At 45.8% G+C, this 27677-nt stretch overlaps 2 protein-coding genes across 3 annotated transcripts; both read left to right on the forward strand.

Annotated features, from left to right (window-relative positions):
• Positions 1 to 34: 34 nt before the first annotated feature.
• On the forward strand, positions 35 to 8536 carry LOC139559113 (tRNA selenocysteine 1-associated protein 1-like). 2 transcript variants are annotated; one of them, XM_071374835.1, is made up of 9 exons: positions 35 to 237; positions 549 to 646; positions 4664 to 4766; positions 5046 to 5098; positions 5197 to 5328; positions 5582 to 5698; positions 6024 to 6210; positions 7855 to 7888; positions 8171 to 8536. In XM_071374835.1, the coding sequence occupies exons 1-9, from the start codon at positions 214 to 216 to the stop codon at positions 8329 to 8331; spliced, it is 909 nt and encodes a 302-aa protein (XP_071230936.1). In that variant the 5' UTR covers positions 35 to 213; the 3' UTR covers positions 8332 to 8536. The 2 variants fall into 2 exon arrangements, with proteins under 2 accessions (XP_071230936.1, XP_071230937.1); XM_071374836.1 differs by having other exon boundaries at positions 60 to 237; positions 4667 to 4766.
• Positions 8537 to 9331: 795 nt separating this feature from the next.
• On the forward strand, positions 9332 to 27467 carry LOC139559114 (syntaxin-12-like). The gene is made up of 10 exons (XM_071374837.1): positions 9332 to 9458; positions 12894 to 13070; positions 13400 to 13469; positions 14791 to 14890; positions 16581 to 16718; positions 16830 to 16873; positions 17015 to 17120; positions 19026 to 19098; positions 20609 to 20691; positions 26158 to 27467. The coding sequence occupies exons 2-10, from the start codon at positions 12971 to 12973 to the stop codon at positions 26248 to 26250; spliced, it is 807 nt and encodes a 268-aa protein (XP_071230938.1). The 5' UTR covers positions 9332 to 9458; positions 12894 to 12970; the 3' UTR covers positions 26251 to 27467.
• The last annotated feature ends 210 nt before the right edge of the window (positions 27468 to 27677 follow it).

The following is a 27677-nucleotide window of genomic DNA, read 5'->3' on the forward strand; positions in this document are numbered from 1 at the left end:
TATTTATTTATTTACATTTTTGTGCGTGCGGTATGATGGCACAAACAGATCTGGGACCAGGGTAGAGAGCAGTCAGTTGGACTTATTCAAGGCGCGTGCGCAGAAGCTCCCCTGTTGCCTCTTCCGACACGACACAAGGGGCTGCATGTGTTATTTCGGAGATTAACAACTGTAAATGTAAAAAATATTAAGGTTTACTTCAGGTCTTAAAACATGAGCACGCTATGGATGGGAAACGTGAGTATCTCAAACCAGTTCAGTCGATATTTTTAACACTTCAGGTTGTAGGTAAATTAGCTAGTTGAAGCTAAGTAGCTAGCTTCAACTTAAGTTATGTTTGCTAGCATGCTAGCTAGTAGTAACATAACTAGCCACCCGACTAACTTAGTTTATTAGTGCTAAATCGGTTAACTTGCTGCAGATGGAACATTTTGACACATTACTAGCTAAACGCAGCCTTTATAATATTTGCAATGGACATGTGGTAGCTAACTCTTAGCTAAGTTAACGTTACCATGTTATGATAATGAAGTCTGTTTGTTTGGTAGTTGGAGCCCTACATGGACGAAAACTTCATAACCCGAGCCTTCGGCACTATGGGGGAGTTGGTGGTGAGTGTAAGGATTATACGCAACAAGATGACCGGGTGAGTATTTTATCTAGGACGTTTGACCTGAGTTAAAAGCTATAACTACGCTGGCTCTCTAACCCCCTTCTCCGCATGTAACGTTAGGGTTTTCAGCGATTACATTCGCCCACATTTGGCTCCATATGAACTACAAGTCCAACGTTATTTTAACATTTGGGAAAGTTAATCATAGCTTTCAAACCGGTTTTCGAAAATTATTCTGATATAACCCGAATCTTTCATATCAGAAATAACTAATCTTTCAAATAAAGATACTTACTGTAGCAGTTTTGCACATATACAGAAAGAAAAACTGGGATTTTGTTTTATTTCAGCTCATGAAACATGGGACCAACACTTTACATTTTGCGTTTATATTTTTGTTCAGTGTATTTAGAACGAACAGCCAGCTCACGATGAATGAGTGAAACACATTATCTAACTGGGGATAGCTAGCAAACATAATGTCACAAAGCATTATCTAACTGGGGATAGCTAGCTAACATAATGTCACAAAGCATTATCTAACTGGGGATAGCTAGCTAACATAATGTCACAAAGCATTATCTAACTGGGGATAGCTAGCTAACATAATGTCACAAAGCATTATCTAACTGGGGATAGCTAGCTAACATAATGTCACAAAGCATTATCTAACTGGGGATAGCTAGCTAACATAATGTCACAAAGCATTATCTAACTGGGGATAGCTAGCTAACATAATGTCACAAAGCATTATCTAACTGGGGATAGCTAGCTAACATAATGTCACAAAGCATTATCTAACTGGGGATAGCTAGCTAACATAATGTCACAAAGCATGATGTGCTAGCATGATGTTATGAAATAACATAATATTTCCGAGTTAGGCAGGTATTATTTTAGACTTGAAATTGGCATGGGAACTAACTAGCTAACACAGGGGTTGGCAAACTTTTTGGCTCGAGGGCCACATCGGGATTTTGCGAGGGCCTCCCGAGTGGCGCATCGGTCTAAAGCACTGTATCGCAGTGCTTGAGGCGTCACTACAGACCCAGATTCGATTCCAGGCTGTGTCACAGCTGGCCGTGACTGGGAGACCCATGAGGCGGCGCACAATTGGCCCAGAGTCGTCCGGGTTCGGCAGGGCGAGATTTCCTTGTCCCATCGCGCTCTAGCGACTCGTGTGGCGGGCCGGGCGCATGCACGCTAACACGGTCGCCAGGTGTACAGTGTTTCCTCCGACACTGTGGTGCAGCTGGCTTCCGGGTTAAGCGGACATTGTGTCAAGAAGCAGTGCGGCTTGGCTGGGTCGTGTTTTGGAGGACGCATGGCTCTACATCTTCACCTCTCCCGAGTCCGTACGGGAGTTGCAGCGATGGGACAAGACTGTAACTACCAATTGGATACCACGAAATTGGGGAGAAAAAGAGTGTGGGTGTGGGTGTGTGTATATATGTGTGTGTCTTGTGGGCCGGATTGAAGTGCCCGTCGTGCTGTACTTTGGCCCCCCCCCCCTTCCTTGAGCTAACAGCTAGCTTTCTGGTTATCAAAGGTAGAAAAGTTTGACCAAAAATCTACCAAACTGTTTCTCTGGCTAATTCATTTGATAATGCTTTGTGATACACCAGGTTTTATGCTGTTTTAGTCCACAGAACATGACAGTAGAACCTGGTGAACCACATGGGGAAACAATCAAATTAGCCAGCCAACTTCATACTTTTTTGTCCTACCAGATCCTTGATGAGAAGGTTCTAGCTAGTGTATCCCTCTGTCCTTGGACTCTTGTTGGATGTAGTTGTCCGGTTTATCAAGTCCCAGGCTCCCATGACTGTTATGAACATTTATTTACAAGTGACTTACAATTTCCTTTAGCACCATCTGTACCTGATAGAGCAGATATTGCGTGCAGAAGTAAACCGTCTGGCGCGACAGTTATTGGGAGACTAGAGCAGACCCAGAAGTTCTGACTGAACACACATTTAAGCGCCCCCAGGACGGTTAGTTTACTTTGTGCTGTTGTAATTTCTGCTATGGAATCCTGCGATTTCATAGGGGAATTTCCCCCTCATACTAAATAGCTGGCAAAACAATCCGAAGTGTATTTTTTATTGAACTAGACAAGTCAGTTAAGAACAAATTCTTATTTACAATGACGGCCTAACCCGGACAATGTTGGGCCAATTGTGTACCGTCATAGGATGCCACCTTTCCAACAAGTCAGTTCGTCAAATGTCTGCCCTGCTAGAGCTGCCCTGGTCAACTGTACGTGCTGTTATTGTGAAGTGGAAATGTCTAGAAGCAACAACGGCTCAGCTGTGAAGTGGTAGGCCACACAAGCTCACAGAACAAGACCGCCGAATGCTGTAGCGTGTAAAAATCGTCTGTCCTCTGTTGCAACACTCATTACAGAGTTCTAAACTGCCTCTGGAAGCAACGTTGGCACAAAAACTGTTTGTCAGGAGCGTCGTAAAATTAATTTGGTAATGCTTTGTGATACACCAGGTTTTAGTCGACAGAAAATGACAGTAGAACCTGATGAACCACATGGGGGAAATAATCAAATTGGCCAGCTGCACACAAAACTATGAGCTGGATTGCCTGTCATTGAAATTTAATTTTTTAATTTGCGCTCTTTAGCACATTTAGCTAGCAACCTTCATGGAAATTCGCTATTACATGTGCTAATTTAGTTTGCATTCTGGTAATAGACAGCCAATGGGTTGTTTAGCGTATTTTTTGGGGGTGTCCTCTTGTGCACTAAGTTGGTAATTCCGTAAATCCCAGGATGAGAGGACGGGGTCTGGATACCGCCCAACCCTGTGATATACCATAACTTCACCATGCTTCACCATTTGTTTTGTTTTTTACCCATCTACCAATACGTGCCCTTCTTTGCGAGGCATTGGAAAACCTCACCTGATCTTTGTGATTGAATCTGTGTTTTGAAATTCAGTGCTTGACTGAGGGACCTTTACAGATTGTATGTGTGGGGTACAGAGATGAGGTAGTCATTCAAAAATCATGTAATGCACTATTATTGCACACAGTGACCTCATGCTACTTGTGACTTGTTAAGCACATTATTACACCTGAACCTTCTCATGCTTGCTATAACAAATGGGTTGAATACTTATTTAATATATTTGTACAAAAAAAAAACTAAAATATATTCCCTGTTGACATTATGGGGTATTGCATTTAGGGCAGTGGCAAATTCAATTGAATCAGGCTGTAGTCAAAGGGGTGTGAATACCTTCTGAAGGGATTGTATGTACATATAGGTAGGGGTAAAGTGACTAGTCAACAGGATAGATAATAGACAGTAACAGCAGTATACTGTAGGTAGGGGTAAAGTGACTAGCCAACAGGATAGATAATAGACAGTAACAGCAGTATACTGTAGGTAGGGGTAAAGTGACTAGACAACAGGATAGATAATAGACAGTAACAGCAGTATACTGTAGGTAGGGGTAAAGTGACTAGACAACAGGATAGATAATAGACAGTAACAGCAGTATACTGTAGGTAGGGGTAAAGTGACTAGCCAACAGGATAGATAATAGACAGTAACAGCAGTATACTGTAGGTAGGGGTAAAGTGACTAGCCAACAGGATAGATAATAGACAGTAACAGCAGTATACTGTAGGTAGGGGTAAAGTGACTAGACAACAGGATAGATAATAGACAGTAACAGCAGTATACTGTAGGTAGGGGTAAAGTGACTAGCCAACAGCATAGATAATAAACACACACCCCTGTGTTAGCACACACCCCTGTGGGGCCCCGTGTTGAAGGTCTGTGTGGTGTATGTGTTGTTGCCTACCCTCGCCACCTGGGGGCAGCCCGTCAGGAAGTTCAGGATCCAGTTGCAGAGAGAGTCCTGAGCTTAGTGAGCTTTTGTGCCTTTGACATGACATGGAGTGGCATGAGGGCACAAACAGGCTGGTACCCAGGCTAGCACCAGTGTATTATAGCTACACACCACACACAGTTAAAATCCATCCTTTGGATGCAACATTGGACTGATATCCCTTCTCTGTGTTGCTCTTCAGTAGGGGTGCAGCAGGCTACTGCTTCGTGGAGCTGACAGATGAAGCCACCGCTGAGAGGTGTCTTCGTAAAGTCAATGGAAAAGCACTGCCAGGAGCCACACCGGTAAATATACCGTTTAACAAGGCTACTTGAATGTTATGGATTCAATTTTGCATCCCCAATTTGCACACTATTCATCCCCTAATGTAGTTCACTACTTTTGACCCGGGCCCAGTGGGATGCAGACCCAGATTGTATCAGTTTATACATAATGCTTTTTGGTAGCCTGAGACAAAACAAGATGTTTATGCAATTTTCCTCATTAGCGCTTGTATAAATGAATGCATATTGTCGTCATATTGTAAATGTGCATTTTTAAGGAAGCCTTTTTGTACTTCACAGCCCAGAAGATTTAAGTTAAACAGGGCCACTTTTGGGAAGCAAGGAGAAAGCAGGTATATCAACCCGCTTGATTGCAAGTCAAACTAAATGTCATGAGATGCCATATAGAAACATTGGAAATGAACACACAACTCCTTTCTCTCTGCTACAGTCCACTCCATTCTCTGTTTGTTGGGGATCTCACACCTGAAGTGGATGACGGGATGCTCTACGAGTTCTTCTACAACCGCTACCCTTCCTGTCGTGGGGGGAAGGTGGTGCTGGATGGCACGGGGAACTCCAAGTGAGTCCAGTAGGATATTATAATCCCTATAGAAGGGTTTCCATATATCAAGGTTGATGTGATCTAATAGGATGTGAATACAATTGATACGGCCCGTTTCCAAAACATCAACTGTTACTATTCCACGACTATTTATAATAGTCACTACTTCTACACTAATAATATTAACTTGTCTAAACTTCTTCAACGACCCAAAAAATATTCACAGCCGAAGCTAGTTATTTACTTGTCTGGACGTTTCTCTTGTTTCCAGGGGTTGTGGGTTTGTCCAGTTCCCAGACCAGAGGCTTCAAAAGTTGGCGCTGGAGGAGTGTCAGGGAGCGGTGGGGCTCGGGAGCAAGCCCCTACGACTGAGCCTAGCTGCTAACAAGTGAGTTTTACGTCAGTTCTTACTGTATTACTATGTTATAAGCCGTCTCCAGACATGGTGTGTATTTACCATTTGAAAAACCAGGGTTGTAGCATGAACCCATTCAGTTTCAAAAACCACCTTTTATAGCCTTTAATACTGTAGCTATATTTCCAACATAATATTTGACTATCCCCCTTGTTAGTCAGATTTTGCAAAGCGCTCATGAAGACCTGAGCAGAGAGTATCTTTCCCCAAAATAATAGTTTTTCAACTCCATAAAGAGATGGGTTTTAATAATCACTGTCAGATGCCTCGGTTACCAATACTTCTCTCTCACTCACAGAACTAGGCATAATCAATCAGACAACAGGGCGTGGGGGTCACATGGAGGAGGCTACAGACACAACCAGCAACAATACAATCAACAGCCGTACGGTGGTGGATGGGGCTCTTGGGGCTACGACCAGAATGGAGGCAACTATGGCGGCTACAACTACAACCAGTATGATTACACACAGAATCCTGCACAGGTAAGATTGCTGCCCTGCTCCCCCTTCACCGGTGATATGTTATGTTGCTCAACGTCACCTTTACTGGTGATATGTTACGTTGCTCAACGTCACCTTTACTGGTGATATGTTACGTTGCTCAACGTCACCTTTACTGGTGATATGTTACGTTGCTCAACGTCACCTTTACTGGTGATATGTTACGTGAGATGTGGACATTGAAGCAACATTTCAAGACATCAGTCAGGAAGTTAAAGCTGGGTCGCAAATGGGCCTTCCAAATGGACAATGACCCCAAGCATACTTCCAAAGTTGTGGTAAAATGGCTTAAGTGTCAAGGTATTGGAGTGGCCATCACAAAGCCCTGACCTCAATCCCATAGAAAATTTGTGGGCAGAACTGAAAAAGCGTGTGCGGGCAAGGAGGCCTACAAACCTGATTCAGTTACACCAACTCTGTCAGGAACAATGGGCCAAAATTCCCCCAACTTATTGTGGGAAGCTTGTGGAAGGCTACCCAAAATGTTTGACCCAAGTTAAACAATTTAAAGGCAATGCTACCAAATACTAATTGAGTGTATGCAAACTTCTGACCCACTGGGAATGTGATAAAATAAATAAAAGCTTAAATAAATCATTCTCTTCTATTATTCTGACATTTCAATTTTTTTTAAATAAAGTGGTGATCCTAACTGACCTAAGACAGGGAATCTTTAATAGGATTAAATGTCAGAAATTGTGAAACTGATTTTAAATGTATTTGGCTGAGGTATATGTAAACCTCCGACTTAAACTGTACATACACATGGAATCACTGGTCACTTTAATGTTTACATACTGCTATACTCATTTCATATGTATATACTGTATTCTACTGCATTTTAGTCAATGTCACTCCGACATTGCTCGTTCTAATATATAGATATATTTCTTATCCATTATTTTACTTTAGATTTGTGTATTGTTGTGAATTTTTAGATATTACTGTATTGTTGGAGCTAGGAACACAAGCATTTTGCTACACCCGCAAAATATGTGTACGTGGCCAATACAATTTGATTTGGTATGTTACGTAGGTCAACGTCACCGTTACTGGTTACGTAGGTCAACGTCACCGTTACTGGTTACGTAGGTCAACGTCACCGTTACTGGTTACGTAGGTCAAAGTCACCGTTACTGGTGACGTGTTTACGTAGGTCAACGTCACCGTTACTGGTTACGTAGGTCAACGTCACCGTTACTGGTTACGTAGGTCAACGTCACCGTTACTGGTTACGTAGGTCAACGTCACCGTTACTGGTTACGTAGGTCACCGTTACTGGTTACGTAGGTCAACGTCACCGTTACTGGTTACGTAGGTCACCGTTACTGGTTACGTAGGTCACCGTTACTGGTTACGTAGGTCAAAGTCACCGTTACTGGTTACGTAGGTCAACGTCACCGTTACTGGTGACGTGTTACGTAGGTCAACGTCACCGTTACTGGTGACGTGTTACGTAGGTCAACGTCACCGTTACTGGTGACGTGGTTAAGTAGGTCAACGTCACTACTACTTCTTAGACATGCAATATTAACACCTTAACGCATTGTCTTTTCCTTCGTATAGTTAAGACTTTTCAATATACACAATCATTTTTATTAAAACCAACTCATTTAACATTTTCAGGAAAATGAAGCTGTTGAAGAGGATGGTCTGGAAGGTACGTGCTCTTTATTTTTCCTGCTTGTTTTTCTCCAGACTTTTGTGGCCTATTATCTAAAAGGCTCTTGATGACATTGACTTGATGGAATTGAGGTGTTTCATAATGAATTTAGATTGATATCCTGCATGTTCCGAGGATTAACCAGTGTATGGAACTTAGCGGAGTCGGACTTGTCCTCTTCTTGGTCTAATGTTTAAGGCGTTAGTTTCCCGAGCAGGAGACTGGGGTTGTTGACATAAGTCAACAAATAATCACTGCCAGCCTTTTCCTCCATTGTAGATCCTAACCCAGAGCTGGATGTGTTGGAAGCCAACAGGAAGTTTATGGAACACAGTGAGGAACTGTATGATGCCCTTATCCAGTGCCACTGGCAACCCTTGGAATCCTCGGAACAAGCATTTGGAACCACGAGTAGCCTTCCAGAACCTGTCTACTGTTGAGGCATACAATGGAATGGCAATATCCTCTTTTGCCATGTTCTTTGGCCTTTCATATTATATTCTGTAAATGTTTGATCATGGAAAGGCTAAAGACATATCCCCAGTCCTTGGCCAGAACTGCCATTTGCTTACAAGACATCATTTTTTTGGTTAATTGACAAATGTTTTATTTTGTGCATCTTTATAAAAGTCCTGCTGTGCCTAAGAATAGCTTCCTGTTTTCATTTGTTATGCTTTGCCAAACTGCAGAGATGGATGTATCCCAAATGGGACCATATTCTCTATTTAGTGCAGCACTACTTTTAGCTAGGGCCTAAAAGAGCTTAGGTCAAAAGTATTGCTCTATATAAGGAATAGAGTGCCATTTGGGACACACATTTCTCAATTGAATAAGTGATTGTGTAATCTGCAATGTTACACTGCCTTCTGTCTGTTTCCATATGTGTTTGTAAAGATGGAGTAAACGTGTATGTATCATGTTGCCAGGTAGAGATTTCTTATAAAATGACCCAACCAAAATTACAGGAATTCTTTCAAGTCTCATAGACTGTGGAGAGTTCAGCCCGGTACAACGTTGTGGAACGCTGCGGATAGCAATGGCATGAATAGAGTGGACATGATTCCTTATTCTACATGTCAGAGGCATGGTTGTTTTATTTTTCTGCGTATTCTCAACCGTTGTGTACTGCTAAATGTGCCCCAGTCTCTGTTGAGCAAAGTGAGAGCTGGTTTCATCAGCAGAAAACCGCGAGTCACAAGGTTTCCCAGTGACTGAAAGGGAGGGACGGGCTGCCCATTGAATGAATCCAACCCTGGACAGGATTTGAGATATTATTTTGCATGACCAAGCCTACTCTGAGTTTGTTTAGTTTCTGAATACCATTTTGTAGGGAATCGTCTTCTGCTCCCGAGCGAAAGTTGTAAAACGCGTCAACATTTTTTACTATATGTATGTTAATGTTTAAAAAAATAATTACTCTTGATTTTTTTTATTACTTTTGGCGCCACCCAAAGTTGTTTTTAATGTATGCAATGACGTCATTTGACAGTTTTGGGAGGCTAGCTTCTTGACGGAGGAACAAAGTGAAGCACAGCGGATGTTTTATGTGCAACAGCCTACTAAACAAGTAAGATTTGGTTATTTTCAGTTTAAACCTACGTTAATGTATAACTCGCTGTAAAATAGAAAGTCACATTTTGTTGACATGCTTCAACAATTTGCTGGGATCCAAGTCAGGCATCTGATGTCTTTGTGCTAACAATCAAGCTAGCTAGCGTGGCTATTTTCAGCGTCATCAGAGCAGGCCTGTGTAGGCAATTCAACTCCAATTAAATTATACAATTTGGAAACGTCTCATTAACCTTGTATTAAACAACAACTGTCTAGTTTTGTGGAAAGCCAAATAGCTTGCAAGCATGCTATATACGCTTAAGTACGTTTTGTTAGTACGCTAACTTTAGCTGTAAATCATCTAGCAAGCCAACTAACGTTAGCTGGCCACCATAACATAGCTATTTAAATTCTGAAGAAATACCCGGCGGCAACAAGGGCTAAATCTCGCTTGTGGTCGATTTAATATCTTACCTACTCAATCTCTGGTTAGGTAGTTATGTATAGTGTCACTCAATACACTGTCTGATGCTACTGTGGGACCTGGCACCATTTGTGGGACTTGGCACTGTCTGACCTGGCACTTTGTTTGTTCCCTGGAACTCCCCTGTCTAAAGGCGTGATGAACAGAAAATCGATTAAACCAACGATTGTACTAAATGGCTAGATAGTGTTTGCTACTATGGGTATTTGAGCTCGTCCGGATGGATCGTGAAATAAGTGTGTGGAGTCATTACCTTTAACAGGTACTATTGTGATTTCAAATCATACTTAGCACTAAAATAAAATATATTTATAAAGCCCCTTTTACATCATTATAAATATATGACAGCACTTCTCTCCAGTTATGACTGGGCATTTAGCTGTTAATATGTAACTTGTGACACAGTTTAATAGGCCTATCTTAGGACAAACTTGACTGATAAGTTTGGTAAGTGTATTTTCAGTACTTGGCCAAAAGTGTGTGGACACCTGCTTGTCGAACATCTAATTTCAAAATCATGGGCATTAAGATGGAGTTGGTCTCCTCTTTGCTGCTTTAACAGCCTCCACTCTTCAGGGAAGGCTTTCCAACTGGATGTTGGAACATTGCTGCAGGGACTTGCTTCCATTCAGCCATGAGCATTAGTGAGGTCGGGCACTGATGGGCGATTAGGTCTGGCTCGCAGTTGGCGTTCCAATTTATCCTGATGGTGTTGAGGTCAGGGCTCTGTGCAGTCCAGTAGAATTCTTCCATACCGATCTGTAACCATTTCTATATTTACCTAGCTTTGTGCAAGGGGGCACGGTCATGCTAAAACATGAAAAGGCCTTCCCCAAACTGTTGCCACAAAGTTGGAAGCCCAGAATCATCTAGAATGTCATTGTATGCTGTAGATTTCCCTTCGCATGAACTAGCCTAGCCCGAACCATGAAAAACAGCTCCAGACCATTATCCATCCTCCACCAAACTTTACAGTTGGTACTATGCATTGGTGCAGGTAGCGTTCTCCTGGCATCCTCCAAACCCAGATTTGTCCGTCGGACTGCCAGATGGTGAAGCGTGATTCATCACTCCAGAGAACTCCTTTCCACTGCTCCAGAGTCCAATGGCGGCGAGCTTTACACCACTCCAGCCGATGCTTGACAATGCGCATGGTGAACTTTGGCCTGTGTGCAGCTGCTCGGCTATTGAAACTAATTTCATGAAACTTCCTATGTGTGCTGACGTTTGTTCCAGAGACAGTTTGGAACTCCATAGTAAGTGTTGCAACCGAAGACAGACAATTTTTACGTGCTTCAGCATTCAGCGGTCCTGTTTGTGAGCTTGTGTGGCCTACCACTTCGCAGCTAAGCTATTGTTGCTCCAACATAAAGTTGACTAGTGCCGCTATAGCAGGGCAGAAATTTGACGAACTGACTCGTTGGACAGTGCCACGTTGAAAGTCACTGAGCTCTTCAGTAAGGCCATTCTACAGCCAATGTCTGTTTATGGAGATTGCTTGGCTGTGTGCTCGATTTTATACATCTGCCAGCAAAGGGTGTGGCTAAAATAGCCAAATCCACTAATTTGAAGGGGTGTCCACATACTTTTGTATATACAGTGCATTCGGAAAGTATTCCTTTGACGTTTTTCCACATTTTGATAATGACAAAGCAAAAATAGTTTTAAAAAATGTGCTAATTTTGTTTTTTTTAAATTAACTATCACATTGACATAAGTCACCTTTGGCAGTGATTACAGCCTCGAGTCATCTTGGGTATGACGCTACCAGCTTGGCACCTGTATTTGTGAGTTTTTTCCCATTTTTCTCTGAAGATCCTCTCAAGCTCTGTCTGGTTGGATGGTGAGCGTCACTGCATGGCTTTTTTCAGGTCTCATCAAATATGTTAGATCAGGTTCAAGTCCGGGTTCTGGCTGGGCCACTCGAGTACATTCAGAGACTTGTCCCAAAGCCACTCCTGCGTTGTCTTGGCTGTGTGCTTAGGGTCATTGTCCTGTTGGAAGGTGAACCTTCGCCCCAGTCTGAGGCCCTGAGGGCTCTGGAGCAGGTTTTCATCAAGGATCTTTCTGTACATTGCTCCATTCATCTTTCCGTCGATTCCTGACACCACAATGTTTCGCCGTAGGGATGGTACCAGGTTTCCTCCAGACGTGACGCATGGCATTCAGGCCAAAGAGTTCAATCTTGGTTTCATCAGACCAGAGACTGTTGTTTCTCATGGTTTGAGAGTCCTTTAGGTGCCTTTTGGCAAATTCCAAGTGGACTGTCATGTGCCTTTTACTGAGGAGTGGCTTCCATCTGACCACACTACCATAAAGGCCTGATTGGTGGAGTGCTGCAGAGATGGTTGTTCTTCTAGAAGGTTCTCCCATCTCCACAGTGGAACTCTGTCAGAGTGAATATCGGGCTCTTGGATTGCTTTACGCACAATTCCTAAGACCTCATGTCTTGGTTTTTGCTCTGACATACACTGTCAACTGTGGGACCTTATATAGACAGGTGTGTGCCTTTCCAAATCATGTCCAATCAATTGAATTTACCACAGGTGGACTCCGATCAAGTTGTAGAAACATTTCAAGGATGATCAATGTAAACAGGATGCACCTGAGCTCAATTTTGAGTCTCATAGCAAAGGGTCTGAATACTTATGTAAAGAAGGAGTTTTTTCTTTTTTTAATATATAAATGTGCAAACATAAAAATAAAGGTTTTTGCTTTGTCATTATGGGGTATTGTGTGTAAATTGATGAGGAAAATAAGTAATTTAATCCTTTTTAGAATAAGGCTGTAAAGTAACAAAGTTGGGGAAGGGGTCTGAATACTTTCCGAATGCACTATATAGTGGACATCATGCTCTATTCTCCATTATTAACAGCTGGATATGATTTTTAGGCTGTGTCCCAAATTGCACCCTCTGTATATCTCTGTCTTGATAACAAAACTTATAACGACTTTCTCCTCTCCCAGAGTTTTCCCAATACACCTGCCACGCAACCCCCAACAGTCTTCACCGTGAGACCTAAGAGCACGCCATACTGGCAGCAATGTCTTACAGTAAAGCAGACGGCTATCGCACCCAGCCACGGGACTCCAATACCCTCATCCAGACATGCAGCTCCAACATCCAGAAGATCACACAGAACAGTAAGTATTGCTGCAGAAAGAGAAGAGTTGATGTGATGAAGATAATTCAGTCAGTACTTTGTAATGATCTATACTTGATGTATCCTATAGCCTACATCAGGGCTGCCCAACCCTCTTCCTGGAGATCTACTGTCCTGTAGGTTTTCAGTCCAACCCTAATTTAGCATATCTGATTCAGCTAGTTAAGGTCTTGTTGAGCAGCTATTTAGTAGAATCAGGTGTGTTAAATTAGGGTTGGACTGAAAACCCACCGGACGGTAGATCACCAGGAAGAGGGTTGGGCAGCCCTGGCCTACAGTATAGAGAATGTATATCTTCTCTCCTCCCAGCTGCTCAGATAAAGAGCATGGTGAGTCAGCTGGGGACGAGGCAAGACACAAGCGAACTGCAGGACCGTCTGTAAGTATTCTCAAAATGTTTTGCTTGTACATACGCTGATAAATGTATTAATGTACATATAGTACCAGTCAAGTTTGGACACACCTACTCATTCCAGGGTTTTTCATTATTTGTACTATTTTCTACATTGTAGAATAATAGTGAAGACATCAAAGCTATGAAATATCACAAATGGAATCATGTAGTAACCAAAAAAGTGTAAAACAAATCAAAATATGTTATAATTGAGATGATTAAAAGTAGCCACCCTTTGCCTTGATGACAGCTTTGCACACGCTTGGCATTCTCTCAACCAGCTTCATGAGGTAGTCACCTGGAATGCATTTAAATTAACAGGTGTGCCTTGTTAAAAGTTAATTTGTGGAATTTCTTTCCTTAATGCATTTGAGCCAATCAGTTGTGTTGTGACACGGTAGGAGTAGTATATAGAATATAGTCCTATTTGGTAAAAGACAAAGTCCATATTATGGCAAGAACAGCTCAAATATTCAAAGAGAAACGACAGTCCATTATTACTTTAAGACATGAAGGTCAGTCAATCCGGAAAATTTCAAGAACTTTGAAAGTTTCTTCAAGTGCAGTCGCAAAAATCATCAAGGGCTATGATGGAACTGGCTCTCATGAGGACCGCCACAGGAAAGGAAGACCCAGAGTTACCTCTGCTGCAGAGAATAAGCTCATTAGAGTTACCAGCCTCAGAACTCGCAACCCAAATAAATGCAAAGAAATGCAAAGACAATCTGCAGGACAATAACCCAAAACACACCTCCAGGCTGTGTAATGGCTATTTGACCAAGAAGGAGAGTGATTGAGTGCTGCATCAGTTGACCTGGCATCCACAATCACCTGACCTCAAACCAATTGAGATGGTTTGGGATGAGTTGGACTGCAGAGTGAAGGAAAAGCAGCCAACAAGTGCTCAGCATATGTGGGAACTCCTTCAAGACTGTTGGAAAAGCATTCCAGGTGAAGCTGGTTGAGAGAATGCCAAGAGTGTGCAAAGCTGTCATCAAGGCAAAGGGTGGCTACTTTGAAGAATCTAAATATATTTTGATTTGTTTCTTTTTTTGGTTACTACATAATTCCATATGTGTTATTTCATAGTTTTTGTCTTCACTATTATTCTACAATATAGTAAAAAAAATATATATAAAGAAAAACCCTTGAATGAGTAGGTGAGTGCAAACTTTTGACTGGTAATGTACTTACAGTACATACACTGACAAACTTGTTAATGTGCTGTATACAGAACAGAATGTGTGTGTCTTCTATGTTACTCCCTGAGAGTTTAGTATCTCCCTTACTGTTCACGTTCTTTCAGGCAACACATACAGCACTTTACCAACCAGCTGGCCAAGGAGACCAACAAGCACCTGAAAGACCTGGGCTCCGTCTCACTATCTTCAGCACCTTCAGAGCAGGTCAGTGTCTGTTCCAATGAGTTTGTGTGTGGGACGGACATCCCAACAATGACAACGGGAGTACCTTGAGTAACCTTTTGTGTGTTTGAATGGCTCCAGGTTGAAGTTTCCCATAGGTACAGATCTAGCATGCCCTCTTCCCCGATCCTAACCTTAACCGTTAGTGGGGGAAATGCAAAACTGACCCAAGATCTAGGGGAGGAACTCGGTGTCTAGGGGGGGGGGGGGATCTCGGTGTCTAGGGGGGGGGAGAAACTCGGTGTCTAGGGGGGAGGAGAAACTCGGTGTCTAGGGGGGGGGGAACTCGGTGTCTAGGGGGGGGGGGGAACTCGGTGTCTAGGGGGGGGGGGAACTCGGTGTCTAGGGGGGGGGGGGAAACTCGGTGTCTAGGGGGGGGGGGAGAAACTCGGTGTCTAGGGGGTGGGGGGAAACTCGGTGTCTAGGGGGGGGGAACTCGGTGTCTAGGGGGGGGGGAACTCGGTGTCTAGGGGGTGGGGGAAACTCGGTGTCTAGGGGGGGGGGGGAAACTCGGTGTCTAGGGGGGGGGGGGGGACTCGGTGTCTAGGGGGGGGGGGGGACTCGGTGTCTAGGGGGGGGGGGGGGTCTCGGTGTCTAGGGGGGGGGGGAACTCGGTGTTTAGGGGGTTTGGGGATCTCGGTGTCTAGGGGGGGGGGAACTCGGTGTCTAGGGGGGGGGGAACTCGGTGTCTAGGGGGTTTGGGGATCTCGGTGTCTAGGGGGTTTGGGGATCTCGGTGTCTAGCGGGGAGGAACTCTGTGTCTAGGGGGGAGGAACTCTGTGTCTAGGGGGGAGGAACTCGGTGTCTAGGGGGGGGAACTCGGTGTCTAGGGGGGGGGAACTCGGTGTCTGGGGGGGGGGACTCTGTGTCTAGGGGGGGGGAACTCTGTGTCTAGGGGGGGGGGACTCTGTGTCTAGGGGGGAACTCGGTGTCTGGGGGGGGGGGAACTCGGTGTCTGGGGGGGGGGGGGAGACTCGGTGTCTGGGGGGGGGGGGAACTCGGTGTCTAGGGGGAGGAACTCGGTGTCTAGGGGGTTTGGGGGTCTAGGGGGGGGGGGGGAACTCGGTGTCTAGGGGGTTTGGGGATCTCGGTGTCTAGGGGGGGGGGAACTCGGTGTCTAGGGGGGGGGAACTCGGTGTCTAGAGGGGGGGGACTCGGTGTCTAGAGGGAGAAACTCGGTGTCTAGAGGGAGGGACTCGGTGTCTAGGGGGAGGAACTCTGTGTCTAGGGGGGAGGAACTCTGTGTCTAGGGGAACTCGGTGTCTAGGGGAACTCGGTGTCTAGGGGGGGGAACTCGGTGTCTAGGGGGAGGAACTCTGTGTCTAGGGGGGAGGGACTCTGTGTCTGGGGGGGGGGAACTCGGTGTCTGGGGGGGGGGAACTCGGTGTCTGGGGGGGGGACTCGGTGTCTAGGGGGGAACTCGGTGTCTGGGGGGGGGACTCGGTGTCTAGGGGGAGGAACTCGGTGTCTAGGGGGAGGAACTCGGCGTCTAGGGGGAGGGGGGGCTCGGTGTCTAGGGGGAGGGGGGAGGGGGGCTCGGTTTCTAGGGGGGGAACTCGGTGTCTAGGGGGGGGGAACTCGGTGTCTAGGGGGGGAACTCGGTGACAGTGACAACTCCTTGACAGGAACAATGTGTTTGAATGACCCATTTCTTCTTCTTCTCAACCCACAGAGGCAACAGAAGATCCAGAAGGACCGGCTGATGAATGATTTCTCCGCTGCCCTCAACAACTTCCAGGCCATCCAGCGCCAGGCAGCACAGAAGGAGAAGGAGTCTGTGGCCAGAGCCAGAGCTGGTTCCCGTCTCTCTGTAAGGCTTTGAAAATACAGATAGAACAATGGCTGGAATGCTGAGTATGTCATACCATTGGCAGGTTTTCTATGATCAAACTTCAAGTGATGTCTGGTTCCTCTCTGTCAGGCTGAAGATGGTGCCTCTGAAGAACAGCTCGTGTCTTTTGATAAGTAGGTTCAAGCTTCTCTCTCTCCCTCAGAGGAGGATGTTATGATACTTCTCTACTCCAGGATATGGTGCCTGGTTTCTTAAATATTGCTTGTATCTCCTTCTCTCCATACAAGTGTTTCTTTGCTCTTTCTTTTCTGTAGCCAAGAAGATTGGGGTCAGACAACCACACAGACGACAGAGGAGGCCATAACAGAAGAGGACTTGGAGCTTATCAAGGAGAGAGAGACCAACATCAGACAGCTGGAGGTCTGTTCTCCCCCCCCCCCCCCCCCCACGACAGTGGTCGTGTCCCTTATTACACCCTGTTCGCTACATTGTGCTTAGGGTGCTGGTCAAAACTAATGCCCTGGGGAATAGGGTGCTGGTCCAAACTAATGCCCTGGGGAATAGGGTGCTGGTCCAAACTAATGCCCTGGGGAATAGGGTGCTGGTCCAAACTAATGCTCTGGGGAATAGGGTGCTGGTCCAAACTAATGCTCTGGGGAATAGGGTGCTGGTCCAAACTAATGCTCTGGGGAATAGGGTGCTGGTCCAAACTAATGCTCTGGGGAATAGGGTGCTGGTCCAAACTAATGCCCTGGGGAATAGGGTGCTGGTCCAAACTAATGCCCTGGGGAATAGGGTGCTGGTCCAAACTAATGCTCTGGGGAATAGGGTGCTGGTCCAAACTAATGCTCTGGGGAATAGGGTGCTGGTCCAAACTAATGCCCTGGGGAATAGGGTGCTGGTCCAAACTAATTCCCTGGGGAATAGGGTGCTGGTCCAAACTATCGCCCTGGGGAATAGGGTGCTGGTCCAAACTAATGCCCTGGGGAATAGGGTGCTGGTCCAAACTAATGCCCTGGGGAATAGGGTGCTGGTCCAAACTAATGCCCTGGGGAATAGGGTGCTGGTCCAAACTAATGCCCTGGGGAATAGGGTGCTGGTCCAAACTAATGCCCTGGGGAATAGGGTGCTGGTCTAAACTAATGCCCTGGGGAATAGGGTGCTGGTCCAAACTAATGCCCTGGGGAATAGGGTGCTGGTCCAAACTAATGCCCTGGGGAATAGGGTGCTGGTCCAAACTAATGCCCAGGGGAATAAAGTGCTGGTCCAAACTAATGCTCTGGGGAATAGGGTGCTGGTCCAAACTAATGCCTTGGGGAATAGGGTGCTGGTCCAAACTAATGCCCTGGGGAATAGGGTGCTGGTCCAAACTAATGCTCTGGGGAATAGGGTGCTGGTCCAAACTAATGCCCTGGGGAATAGGGTGCTGGTCCAAACTAATGCCCTGGGGAATAGGGTGCTGGTCTAAACTAATGCCCTGGGGAATAGGGTGCTGGTCCAAACTAATGCCCAGGGGAATAGGGTGCTGGTCCAAACGAATGCCCTGGGGAATAGGGTGCTGGTCCAAACTAATGCCCTGGGGAATAGGGTGCTGGTCCAAACTAATGCCTTGGGGAATAGGGTGCTGGTCCAAACTAATGCCTTGGGGAATAGGGTGCTGGTCCAAACTAATGCCTTGGGGAATAGGGTGCTGGTCCAAACTGATGCCCTGGGGAATAGGGTGCTGGTCCAAACTAATGCCTTGGGGAATAGGGTGCTGGTCCAAACTAATGCCTTGGGGAATAGGGTGCTGGTCCAAACTAATGCCCTGGGGAATAGGGTGCTGGTCCAAACTAACGCCCTGGGGAATAGGGTGCTGGTCCAAATTAACCCCCTGGGGAATAGGGTGCTGGTCCAAACTAATGCCCTGGGGAATAGGGTGCCTTTCAGGATGCACCCAGAACCTGGGGACCAGACCAATGCCTATGCTCATCACATTTAAAAACGTTATTTTATTTTATTTACCCTTTATTTAATTAGGCAAGTCAGTTAAGAACAAATTCTTATTTACAATGACGGCCTACCCCGGCCAAACCCTAACCCGGACGGCGCTGGACCAATTGTGCGCAGCCCTATGGGACTCCCAAACACGGCCGGTTGTGATACAGCCTGGATTCTAACCAGGGTGTCTGTAGGGACGCCTCTAGTGACTAGCACTGAGATGCAGTGCCTTAGACCGCTGCGCCACTCCGGAGCACATGGCATAAACAGGAACGCATTACCTTTCTCATTGAGTTATGTGTTATTTCAGCATTGCCTTTTTATTGAGTTATGTTGTCATTTCAGTCGGACATCTTGGATGTGAACCAGATCTTCAAGGATCTAGCAGTGATGATCCATGATCAGGGAGAGATGATTGGTGAGTTCCGTCACTTGTTGTTGTACTGGAGTACAGTGCCCAATCAGTTTCTTCCTTCATAAAAACAACGCCTCTGAAACATGATTTGAACTCTCTAAAAAAATATAATCTGACCCCAAAACATCTGTATTATAGTATTCATACCCCGTGACTTATTCCACATTTTGTTGTTGCAGCCTGAATTCAAAATGTATTAAATTGATATATTTTCTCACCCATCTACATACAATACCCCATAATGGCAAAGTGAAAACATGTTTTTAGAAATTTTAGAAAATGTAATAAAAATGAAATATAGAAATATCTAATTTACATAAGTATTCACACCCCTGAGTCAATACTTTGTCTTTCTGGGTAAAACATTTGCCCATTATTCTTTAAAAAATTCTTCAAGCTCTGCTGCTGAAAGGTTAATTCATCTCCCAGTGTCTGGTGGAAAGCAGACTGAACCAGGTTTTCCTCTAGGATTTTGTCTGTGCTTAGCTCCACTCTGTTTATTTTTTATCCTGAAGAACTCCTCAGTCCTTAACGATTACAAGCATTCCCATAACATGATGCAGCCACCACTATGCTTGAATATATGAAGAGTGATACTCAGTAATGTGTTGTGTTGGATTTGTCCCAAACATAACACTTTGTATTCAGGACAAAAAGTTAATTGGTTTGCCACATTTTTTTTTATATTACTTTAGTGCCTTGGAATATTTGTATTCTATACAGGCTTCCTTCTTGTCACTCTCAATTAGGTTAGTATTGTGGAGTAACTACAATGTTGTTGATCCATCCTCAGTTTTCTCCTATCACATCCATTAAACTATTTTAAAGTCACCATTGGCCTCATGGTGAAATCGCTGAGTGGTTTCCTTCCTCTCCAGCAACTGAGTTAGGAAGGACGCCTATATATTTGTAGTGACTGAGTTATTGAAACACCATCCAAACTGTAATTAATAACTTCACCATGCTCAAAGGGATATTCAATGTCTACTTTTTAATTTATTTTTACCCATCTACCAATAGGTGCCCTTCTTGGCGTGGCATTGGTAAACCTCCCTGGTGTTTGTGGTTGAATCTGTGTTTGAAATTCACTGCTCGACTGAGGGACCTTAGAGAGATGAGGTAGTCATTCATAAATCATGTTAAGCACTATTATTGCACACATAGTGAGTCCATGCAACTTATGTGACTTGTTAAGCACATTTTTACTCCTGAACTTATTTAGGCTTGCCATAACAAAGGGGTTGAATACTTATTGACTGAAGACATTTGTAAAAATGTCAAAAAACATAATACCACTTTCACATTATGGGGTATTGTGTGTAGGTCAGTGACACAATCTCAATTTAATCCATTTTAAATTCAGGCTCTAACACAACAAAATGTGGAAAAAGTCAAGGGGTGTAACTACGTTCTGAAGGCACGGTACATATGTGTAAAAAATAAAGAATCTGCCGTACCTTAAGGCAGTAACAAGCTGAGCCAGTCTGTCTGACCCTCTGTGTTTACACCACAGACAGCATAGAGGCCAACGTAGAGAGTGCTGAGGTCCACGTAGACCGAGGGACAGAACAGCTCCAGAGAGCCTCCTACTACCAGGTAAGACAGAATATCACTGCGGCAGAGTAAGACCCTGTGTCTACTGTTAGCTAGCGATGACTGCCAACAAAATGAGGGAACCCATTCCTATTCAATAGAAGGAAAGCACCTCGCGCCGAACTGTTTGAACAAAGTGTGAACAGAACAATAAGTTGACAAAAGCTGAACATTATGCAAATTCTAGGTGACATCATAGCAAGATATATAATGGTGCAACTGATCAATCGAGGATCGTTATAGCTTCCAGCTCGTGCTTGATTGGCTGTTGATGCCATGGAGAAGTGGGTATACTCTAATTTCCAAAATGGCCTGTCCGGTGGTGGAAAGGGGCGCCCTGTGTGAAAAATTCAGAGAAACGGAGACATGTACTCTGAATGACCTAAATCATGTCAATGAAAAATACAATCCACCATGATATCCAGAATGAAACAATAGGCTCAGCCCTTATGGCTGATACGTTAGGCTCGGCCCTTATGGCTGATACGCTAGGCTCGGCCCTTATGGCTGATACGTTAGGCTCGGCCCTTATGGCTGATACGTTAGGCTCGGCCCTTATGGCTGATACGCTAGGCTCGGCCCTTATGGCTGATACGTTAGGCTCAGCCCTTATGGTGGATACGCTAGGCTCAGCCCTTATGGCGGATACGCTAGGCTCAGCCCTTATGGCGGATACGCTAGGCTCAGCCCTTATGGCGGATACGATAGGCTCGGCCCTTATGGCGGATACGTTAGGCTCGGCCCTTATGGCGGATACGTTAGGCTCGGCCCTTATGGCTGATACGTTAGGTTCGGCCCTTATGGCTGATACGTTAGGTTCGGCCCTTATGGCTGATACGTTAGGCTCAGCCCTTATGGCGGATACGATAGGCTCGGCCCTTATGGCGGATACGTTAGGCTCGGCCCTTATGGCGGATACGTTAGGCTCGGCCCTTATGGCTGATACGTTAGGTTCGGCCCTTATGGCTGATACGTTAGGTTCGGCCCTTATGGCTGATACGTTAGGCTCGGCCCTTATGGCTGATACGTTAGGCTCGGCCCTTATGGCTGATACGTTAGGCTCGGCCCTTATGGCTGATACGTTAGGCTCGGCCCTTATGGCTGATACGTTAGGCTCGGCCCTTATGGCTGATACGTTAGGTTCGGCCCTTATGGCTGATACGTTAGGTTCGGCCCTTATGGCTGATACGTTAGGCTCGGCCCTTATGGCTGATACGTTAGGCTCGGCCCTTATGGCTGATACGCTAGGCTCTGCCCTTATGGCTGATACGCTAGGCTCTGCCCTTATGGCTGATACGCTAGGCTCTGCCCTTATGGCTGATACGTTAGGCTCAGCCCTTATGGCGGATACGTTAGGCTCAGCCCTTATGGCGGATACGCTAGGCTCGGCCCTTATGGCGGATACGCTAGGCTCGGCCCTTATGGCGGATACGCTAGGCTCGGCCCTTATGGCGGATACGTTAGGCTCGGCCCTTATGGCGGATACGTTAGGCTCGGCCCTTATGGCTGATACGTTAGGCTCGGCCCTTATGGCTGATACGTTAGGCTCGGCCCTTATGGCTGATACGTTAGGCTCGGCCCTTATGGCTGATACGTTAGGTTCGGCCCTTATGGCTGATACGTTAGGTTCGGCCCTTATGGCTGATACGTTAGGCTCGGCCCTTATGGCTGATACGCTAGGCTCGGCCCTTATGGCTGATACGCTAGGCTCGGCCCTTATGGCTGATACGCTAGGCTCGGCCCTTATGGCTGATACGCTAGGCTCTGCCCTTATGGCTGATACGTTAGGCTCAGCCCTTATGGCGGATACGTTAGGCTCGGCCCTTATGGCGGATACGCTAGGCTCGGCCCTTATGGCGGATACGCTAGGCTCGGCCCTTATGGCGGATACGCTAGGCTCGGCCCTTATGGCGGATACGCTAGGCTCGGCCCTTATGGCGGATACGCTAGGCTCGGCCCTTATGGCGGATACGCTAGGCTCGGCCCTTATGGCGGATACGCTAGGCTCGGCCCTTATGGCGGATACGCTAGGCTCGGCCCTTATGGCGGATACGCTAGGCTCGGCCCTTATGGCGGATACGCTAGGCTCGGCCCTTATGGCGGATACGCTAGGCTCGGCCCTTATGGCGGATACGTTAGGCTCGGCCCTTATGGCGGATACGTTAGGCTCGGCCCTTATGGCGGATACGTTAGGCTCGGCCCTTATGGCGGATACGTTAGGCTCGGCCCTTATGGCGGATACGTTAGGCTCGGCCCTTATGGCGGATACGTTAGGCTCGGCCCTTATGGCGGATACGTTAGGCTCGGCCCTTATGGCGGATACGTTAGGCTCGGCCCTTATGGCGGATACGTTAGGCTCGGCCCTTATGGCGGATACGTTAGGCTCGGCCCTTATGGCGGATACGTTAGGCTCGGCCCTTATGGCGGATACGTTAGGCTCGGCCCTTATGGCGGATACGTTAGGCTCGGCCCTTATGGCGGATACGTTAGGCTCGGCCCTTATGGCGGATACGTTAGGCTCGGCCCTTATGGCGGATACGTTAGGCTCGGCCCTTATGGCGGATACGTTAGGCTCGGCCCTTATGGCGGATACGTTAGGCTCGGCCCTTATGGCGGATACGCTAGGCTCGGCCCTTATGGCGGATACGCTAGGCTCGGCCCTAATGGCGGATACGCTAGGCTCGGCCCTTATGGCGGATACGCTAGGCTCGGCCCTTATGGCGGATACGCTAGGCTCGGCCCTTATGGCGGATACGCTAGGCTCGGCCCTTATGGCGGATACGCTAGGCTCGGCCCTTATGGCGGATACGCTAGGCTCGGCCCTTATGGCGGATACGCTAGGCTCGGCCCTTATGGCTGATACGCTAGGCTCGGCCCTTATGGCGGATACGCTAGGCTCGGCCCTTATGGCGGATACGCTAGGCTCGGCCCTTATGGCGGATACGCAAGGCTCGGCCCTTATGGCGGATACGCAAGGCTCGGCCCTTATGGCGGATACGCAAGGCTCGGCCCTTATGGCGGATACGCAAGGCTCGGCCCTTATGGCGGATACGCAGGGCTCGGCCCTTATGGCGGATACGTTGGGCTCGGCCCTTATGGCGGATACGTTGGGCTCGGCCCTTATGGCGGATACGTTGGGCTCGGCCCTTATGGCGGATACGTTGGGCTCGGCCCTTATGGCGGATACGTTGGGCTCGGCCCTTATGGCTGATACGTTGGGCTCGGCCCTTATGGCTGATACGTTGGGCTCGGCCCTTATGGCTGATACGTTAGGCTAAGGGACCAGATAAGCACAGAGTTCAGAAAAGGACCAGCTTTCTATGGTGGTGCGTTACATGAGAACGGGATACTCGAGGAGTTGCTACACTTCACCTCAGCTAAAGGCTTGGATGCTACTCGCTGCTGAGATCAGTATTCTACAACAAGTGCTTGAAGGGAGCAGTCAGTCATCTCTGTATTGTTCCCTTTGCTGGAGGAGAGTTATGGGTTACAAAGCAAGGCCTAGGCTACATTCACTTTCATACACCATGGTTTCCATACATTTCTACCCTAATATTACTATTCTTGTATAACTTTTCTAATCTAGGCTGTAGTCTTTGGCACATTATTTCTGTAGGCTATTTAATCTACGGTGGGAATGGTGGCTACCTGTTCAAGTCAGGGACCTGGTCTAAACCTCATAGCCTGTCCCTTAAACTCTACCTGTTCAAGTCAGGGCCCTGGTCTAAATCTCAGCCTGTCCCTTAAACTCTTCCTGTTCCAAGTCAGGGCCCTGGTCTAAACCTGTCCCTTAAACTCTACCTGTTCAAGTCAGGGCCCTGTTCTAAACCTCATAGCCTGTCCCTTAAACTCTACCTGTTCAAGTCAGGGCCCTGGTCTAAATCTCAGCCTGTCCCTTAAACTCTTCCTGTTCCAAGTCAGGGCCCAGGCCTAAACCTCATAGCCTGTCCCTTAAACTCTTCCTGTTCCAAGTCAGGGCCCAGGCCTAAACCTCATAGCCTGTCCCTTAAACTCTTCCTGTTCCAAGTCAGGGCCCAGGCCTAAACCTCATAGCCTGTCCCTTAAACTCTTCCTGTTCCAAGTCAGGGCCCAGGCCTAAACCTCATAGCCTGTCCCTTAAACTCTTCCTGTTCCAAGTCAGGGCCCAGGCCTAAACCTCATAGCCTGTCCCTTAAACTCTTCCTGTTCCAAGTCAGGGCCCAGGCCTAAACCTCATAGCCTGTCCCTTAAACTCTTCCTGTTCCAAGTCAGGGCCCAGGCTTAAACCTCATAGCCTGTCCCTTAAACTCTTCCTGATCCAAGTCAGGGCCCTGGTCTAAACCTCATAGCCTGTCCCTTAAACTCTTCTATCGAGACGCAAAATGTAGAGGCTAAACTGTACAACTCATGAGACGTGGGAATAGTTCGGAGCGGTCCGGTGCTGAAACCTTTGATCCGTCTTTCGCCGGGTTCAACCAGCGCCGGGCCACATTACCTACCCTGGGTGCTGAATAATATAGGTTTCTTCTATGTTTTCGCACTTTTCACATCCATATATTGCCAAATATTTTACTGATTTGCATTTGTGTAGGCTACGTTGTGCATGATTGATACGGCGTGTATCCTCCACTACACTACTTTGATACACGTCATGATTGATACGGCGTATATCCTCCACTACACTACTTTGATACACGTCATGATTGATACGGCGTATATCCTCCACTACACTACTTTGATACACGTCATGATTGATACGGCGTATATCCTCCACCACACTACTTTGATACACGTCATGATTGATACGGCGTATATCCTCCACTACACTACTTTGATACACGTCATGATTGATACGGCGTATATCCTCCACTACACTACTTTGATACACGTCATGATTGATACGGCGTATATCCTCCACCACACTACTTTGATACACGTCATGATTGATACGGCGTATACCCTCCACTACACTACTTTGATACACGTCATGATTGATACGGCGTGTATCCTCCACTACACTACTTTGATACACGTCATGATTGATACGGCGTATACCCTCCACGACACTACTTTGATACACGTCATGATTGATACGGCGTATACCCTCCACGACACTACTTTGATACACGCCATGATTGATACGGCGTAATACCCTCCACGACACTACTTTGATACACGCCATGATTGATACGGCGTAATACCCTCCACTACACTACTTTGATACACGTCAGTGGGGATTGAGAAGTGAGTTTACACAAAGCCCACTGAAAAGAAAATGTGGGTATACGACGTAACACCCTCCACTACATCACTGAGAACGACCTAGCATGCTGTGGGTTTGCTGCTTGAATAAAAACGGCCCGCATAGCGTTGAACCGTCGACTCGAGCGTTTCATCCCCAGGAACAGGTAACATTAAATGATGCCATGCTGTGTTCTGCACCTCGACTGTCACCAACCTGCCATCCCTCTGCTCTGTCTCTCCCCTTAGCGAAAGTCCCGTAAGAAGATGTGCATTCTGGCTATGGTCATGTCCATAGTACTGACCATACTAGGCATCATCATCTGGCAAGCCACCAAATGAGAAGAGTGACAACCCTCCTCTTTTTCACATCTTTATTTATTTAATTCCCCCCTCCAACCTGAAACACCAGCCCGGGATGGATCCCCTCCAACCTGAAACACCAACCCGGGATGGATTCCCGGAGCGATGCCCAGCTAGCTCACTGTTGCCAGGGTCAGTGGAGTGGCATCAGGGCAAAGGGATGGGTCTGGGATATGTAACCTGACATTCCCTACCTGCGCTCAAGGCCTCCAGCTAACCTCCTGTCTCATTTACCCTGAGACAAGGCAGTAGTATTCCTATTCAAATGTCGAGTATTGGTGTAAAATGGGGCTGGAGAGTGGATTAATATAAAGATATTCTGTTTAATTCTACTTGTGATATTTACTACACTAACATTCATTGTATTTCCAAACACACATAATTGTTGTTATTAATATTATTGTTGATGAACTATTATATAGCAAATGGGGACGGACACCGATATGAAAAAAATAAAACTGTTGTTTTTGTAAATTCATCTCTGGGTTTTGTAGGGTGATGAATGATTTTGGTAACCTGTACATTTCCGGTACCTTTTTGGTATGTAAACAGTTTAGAGTGACACACTCCATTCAAGTTATAGGAGAGGTTTCCTGAACATAGATTAAGCCTCGATGGCGATTCTGCATTGACCTTGCATTTTAGTCCAGGACTAGTCTTAATCTGTGTCCAGGAAACCACCCCATACTCCTTATATTGCTCAGGTGAGATCAGGTTCTGATAGTGAACTTTTTTTTTTTTTATCCAACTGTCTACATGATAATAACAAACTCTGGTCGTAATAAACACATTTATTAACACTGTTGAAGAGCAAACCTCTTGGTAGTTTCCAAAACACAGATTAAGCTTCAAATTATTTAATTATGTTCCCGGCACCTTGACCATCCGCTCAATAAAAAAATAGTCCCGCGGCTCAAATCTAGTTGATAATCCCTGTCGTAGATGGTGTTGACTGAATAGGATGATCATAGTTGTTGATGTGCTGTAAAACTTCATTTATGACTGATGTTCTCATTATGATGCAAATCTTTGTAATATATTACAATCTTGGACTACAAAACCCATTTATAATGACAATATTATATCTGTTAATTGCAACCGTAGTTTTTAAAAACAAAAAGTAATTGTCAACCTGTTTTATTGATATCTATGACTTCTATCAATATGCTTAAATAAAAACTATGTCTTAAACACAAGATCCTTTTTCTGAGACTTTTTTGTCAGGACTTTTCCTTCCAAATAGACAATATTGTAAATATGATCACTGTTTTACCTTGTAAAGATGTTTTATATTTATTGTATATCTTTTTCTTATCCAACTTATTTTTATTAATTATTTTCATATTTTAGGGGGTGGATCAGCTTGAATATTGTAGATTCCATCAACGTAATTATCTGCATCATTT

Source organism: Salvelinus alpinus, chromosome 29 (genome assembly GCF_045679555.1).
Source record: "Salvelinus alpinus chromosome 29, SLU_Salpinus.1, whole genome shotgun sequence".
NCBI classification, from domain to species: domain Eukaryota; kingdom Metazoa; phylum Chordata; class Actinopteri; order Salmoniformes; family Salmonidae; genus Salvelinus; species Salvelinus alpinus.

What these genes read in the sequence shown, in the direction of transcription:
- LOC139559114 (XM_071374837.1), top strand. Translation starts at nt 12,971, where the DNA reads ATGTCTTACAGTAAAGCAGACGGCTATCGCACCCAGCCACGGGACTCC. An exon ending in CCAGAAGATCACACAGAACA is followed by an intron (nt 13,071 to 13,399) that starts GTAAGTATTGCT and finishes CTCTCCTCCCAG; the next exon opens with CTGCTCAGATAAAGAGCATG. An exon ending in AGAGAGCCTCCTACTACCAG is followed by an intron (nt 20,692 to 26,157) that starts GTAAGACAGAAT and finishes CTCTCCCCTTAG; the next exon opens with CGAAAGTCCCGTAAGAAGAT.
- LOC139559113 (XM_071374835.1), top strand. Translation starts at nt 214, where the DNA reads ATGAGCACGCTATGGATGGGAAAC. An exon ending in GCACGCTATGGATGGGAAAC is followed by an intron (nt 238 to 548) that starts GTGAGTATCTCA and finishes TTTGTTTGGTAG; the next exon opens with TTGGAGCCCTACATGGACGA. An exon ending in TGAAGAGGATGGTCTGGAAG is followed by an intron (nt 7,889 to 8,170) that starts GTACGTGCTCTT and finishes CCTCCATTGTAG; the next exon opens with ATCCTAACCCAGAGCTGGAT.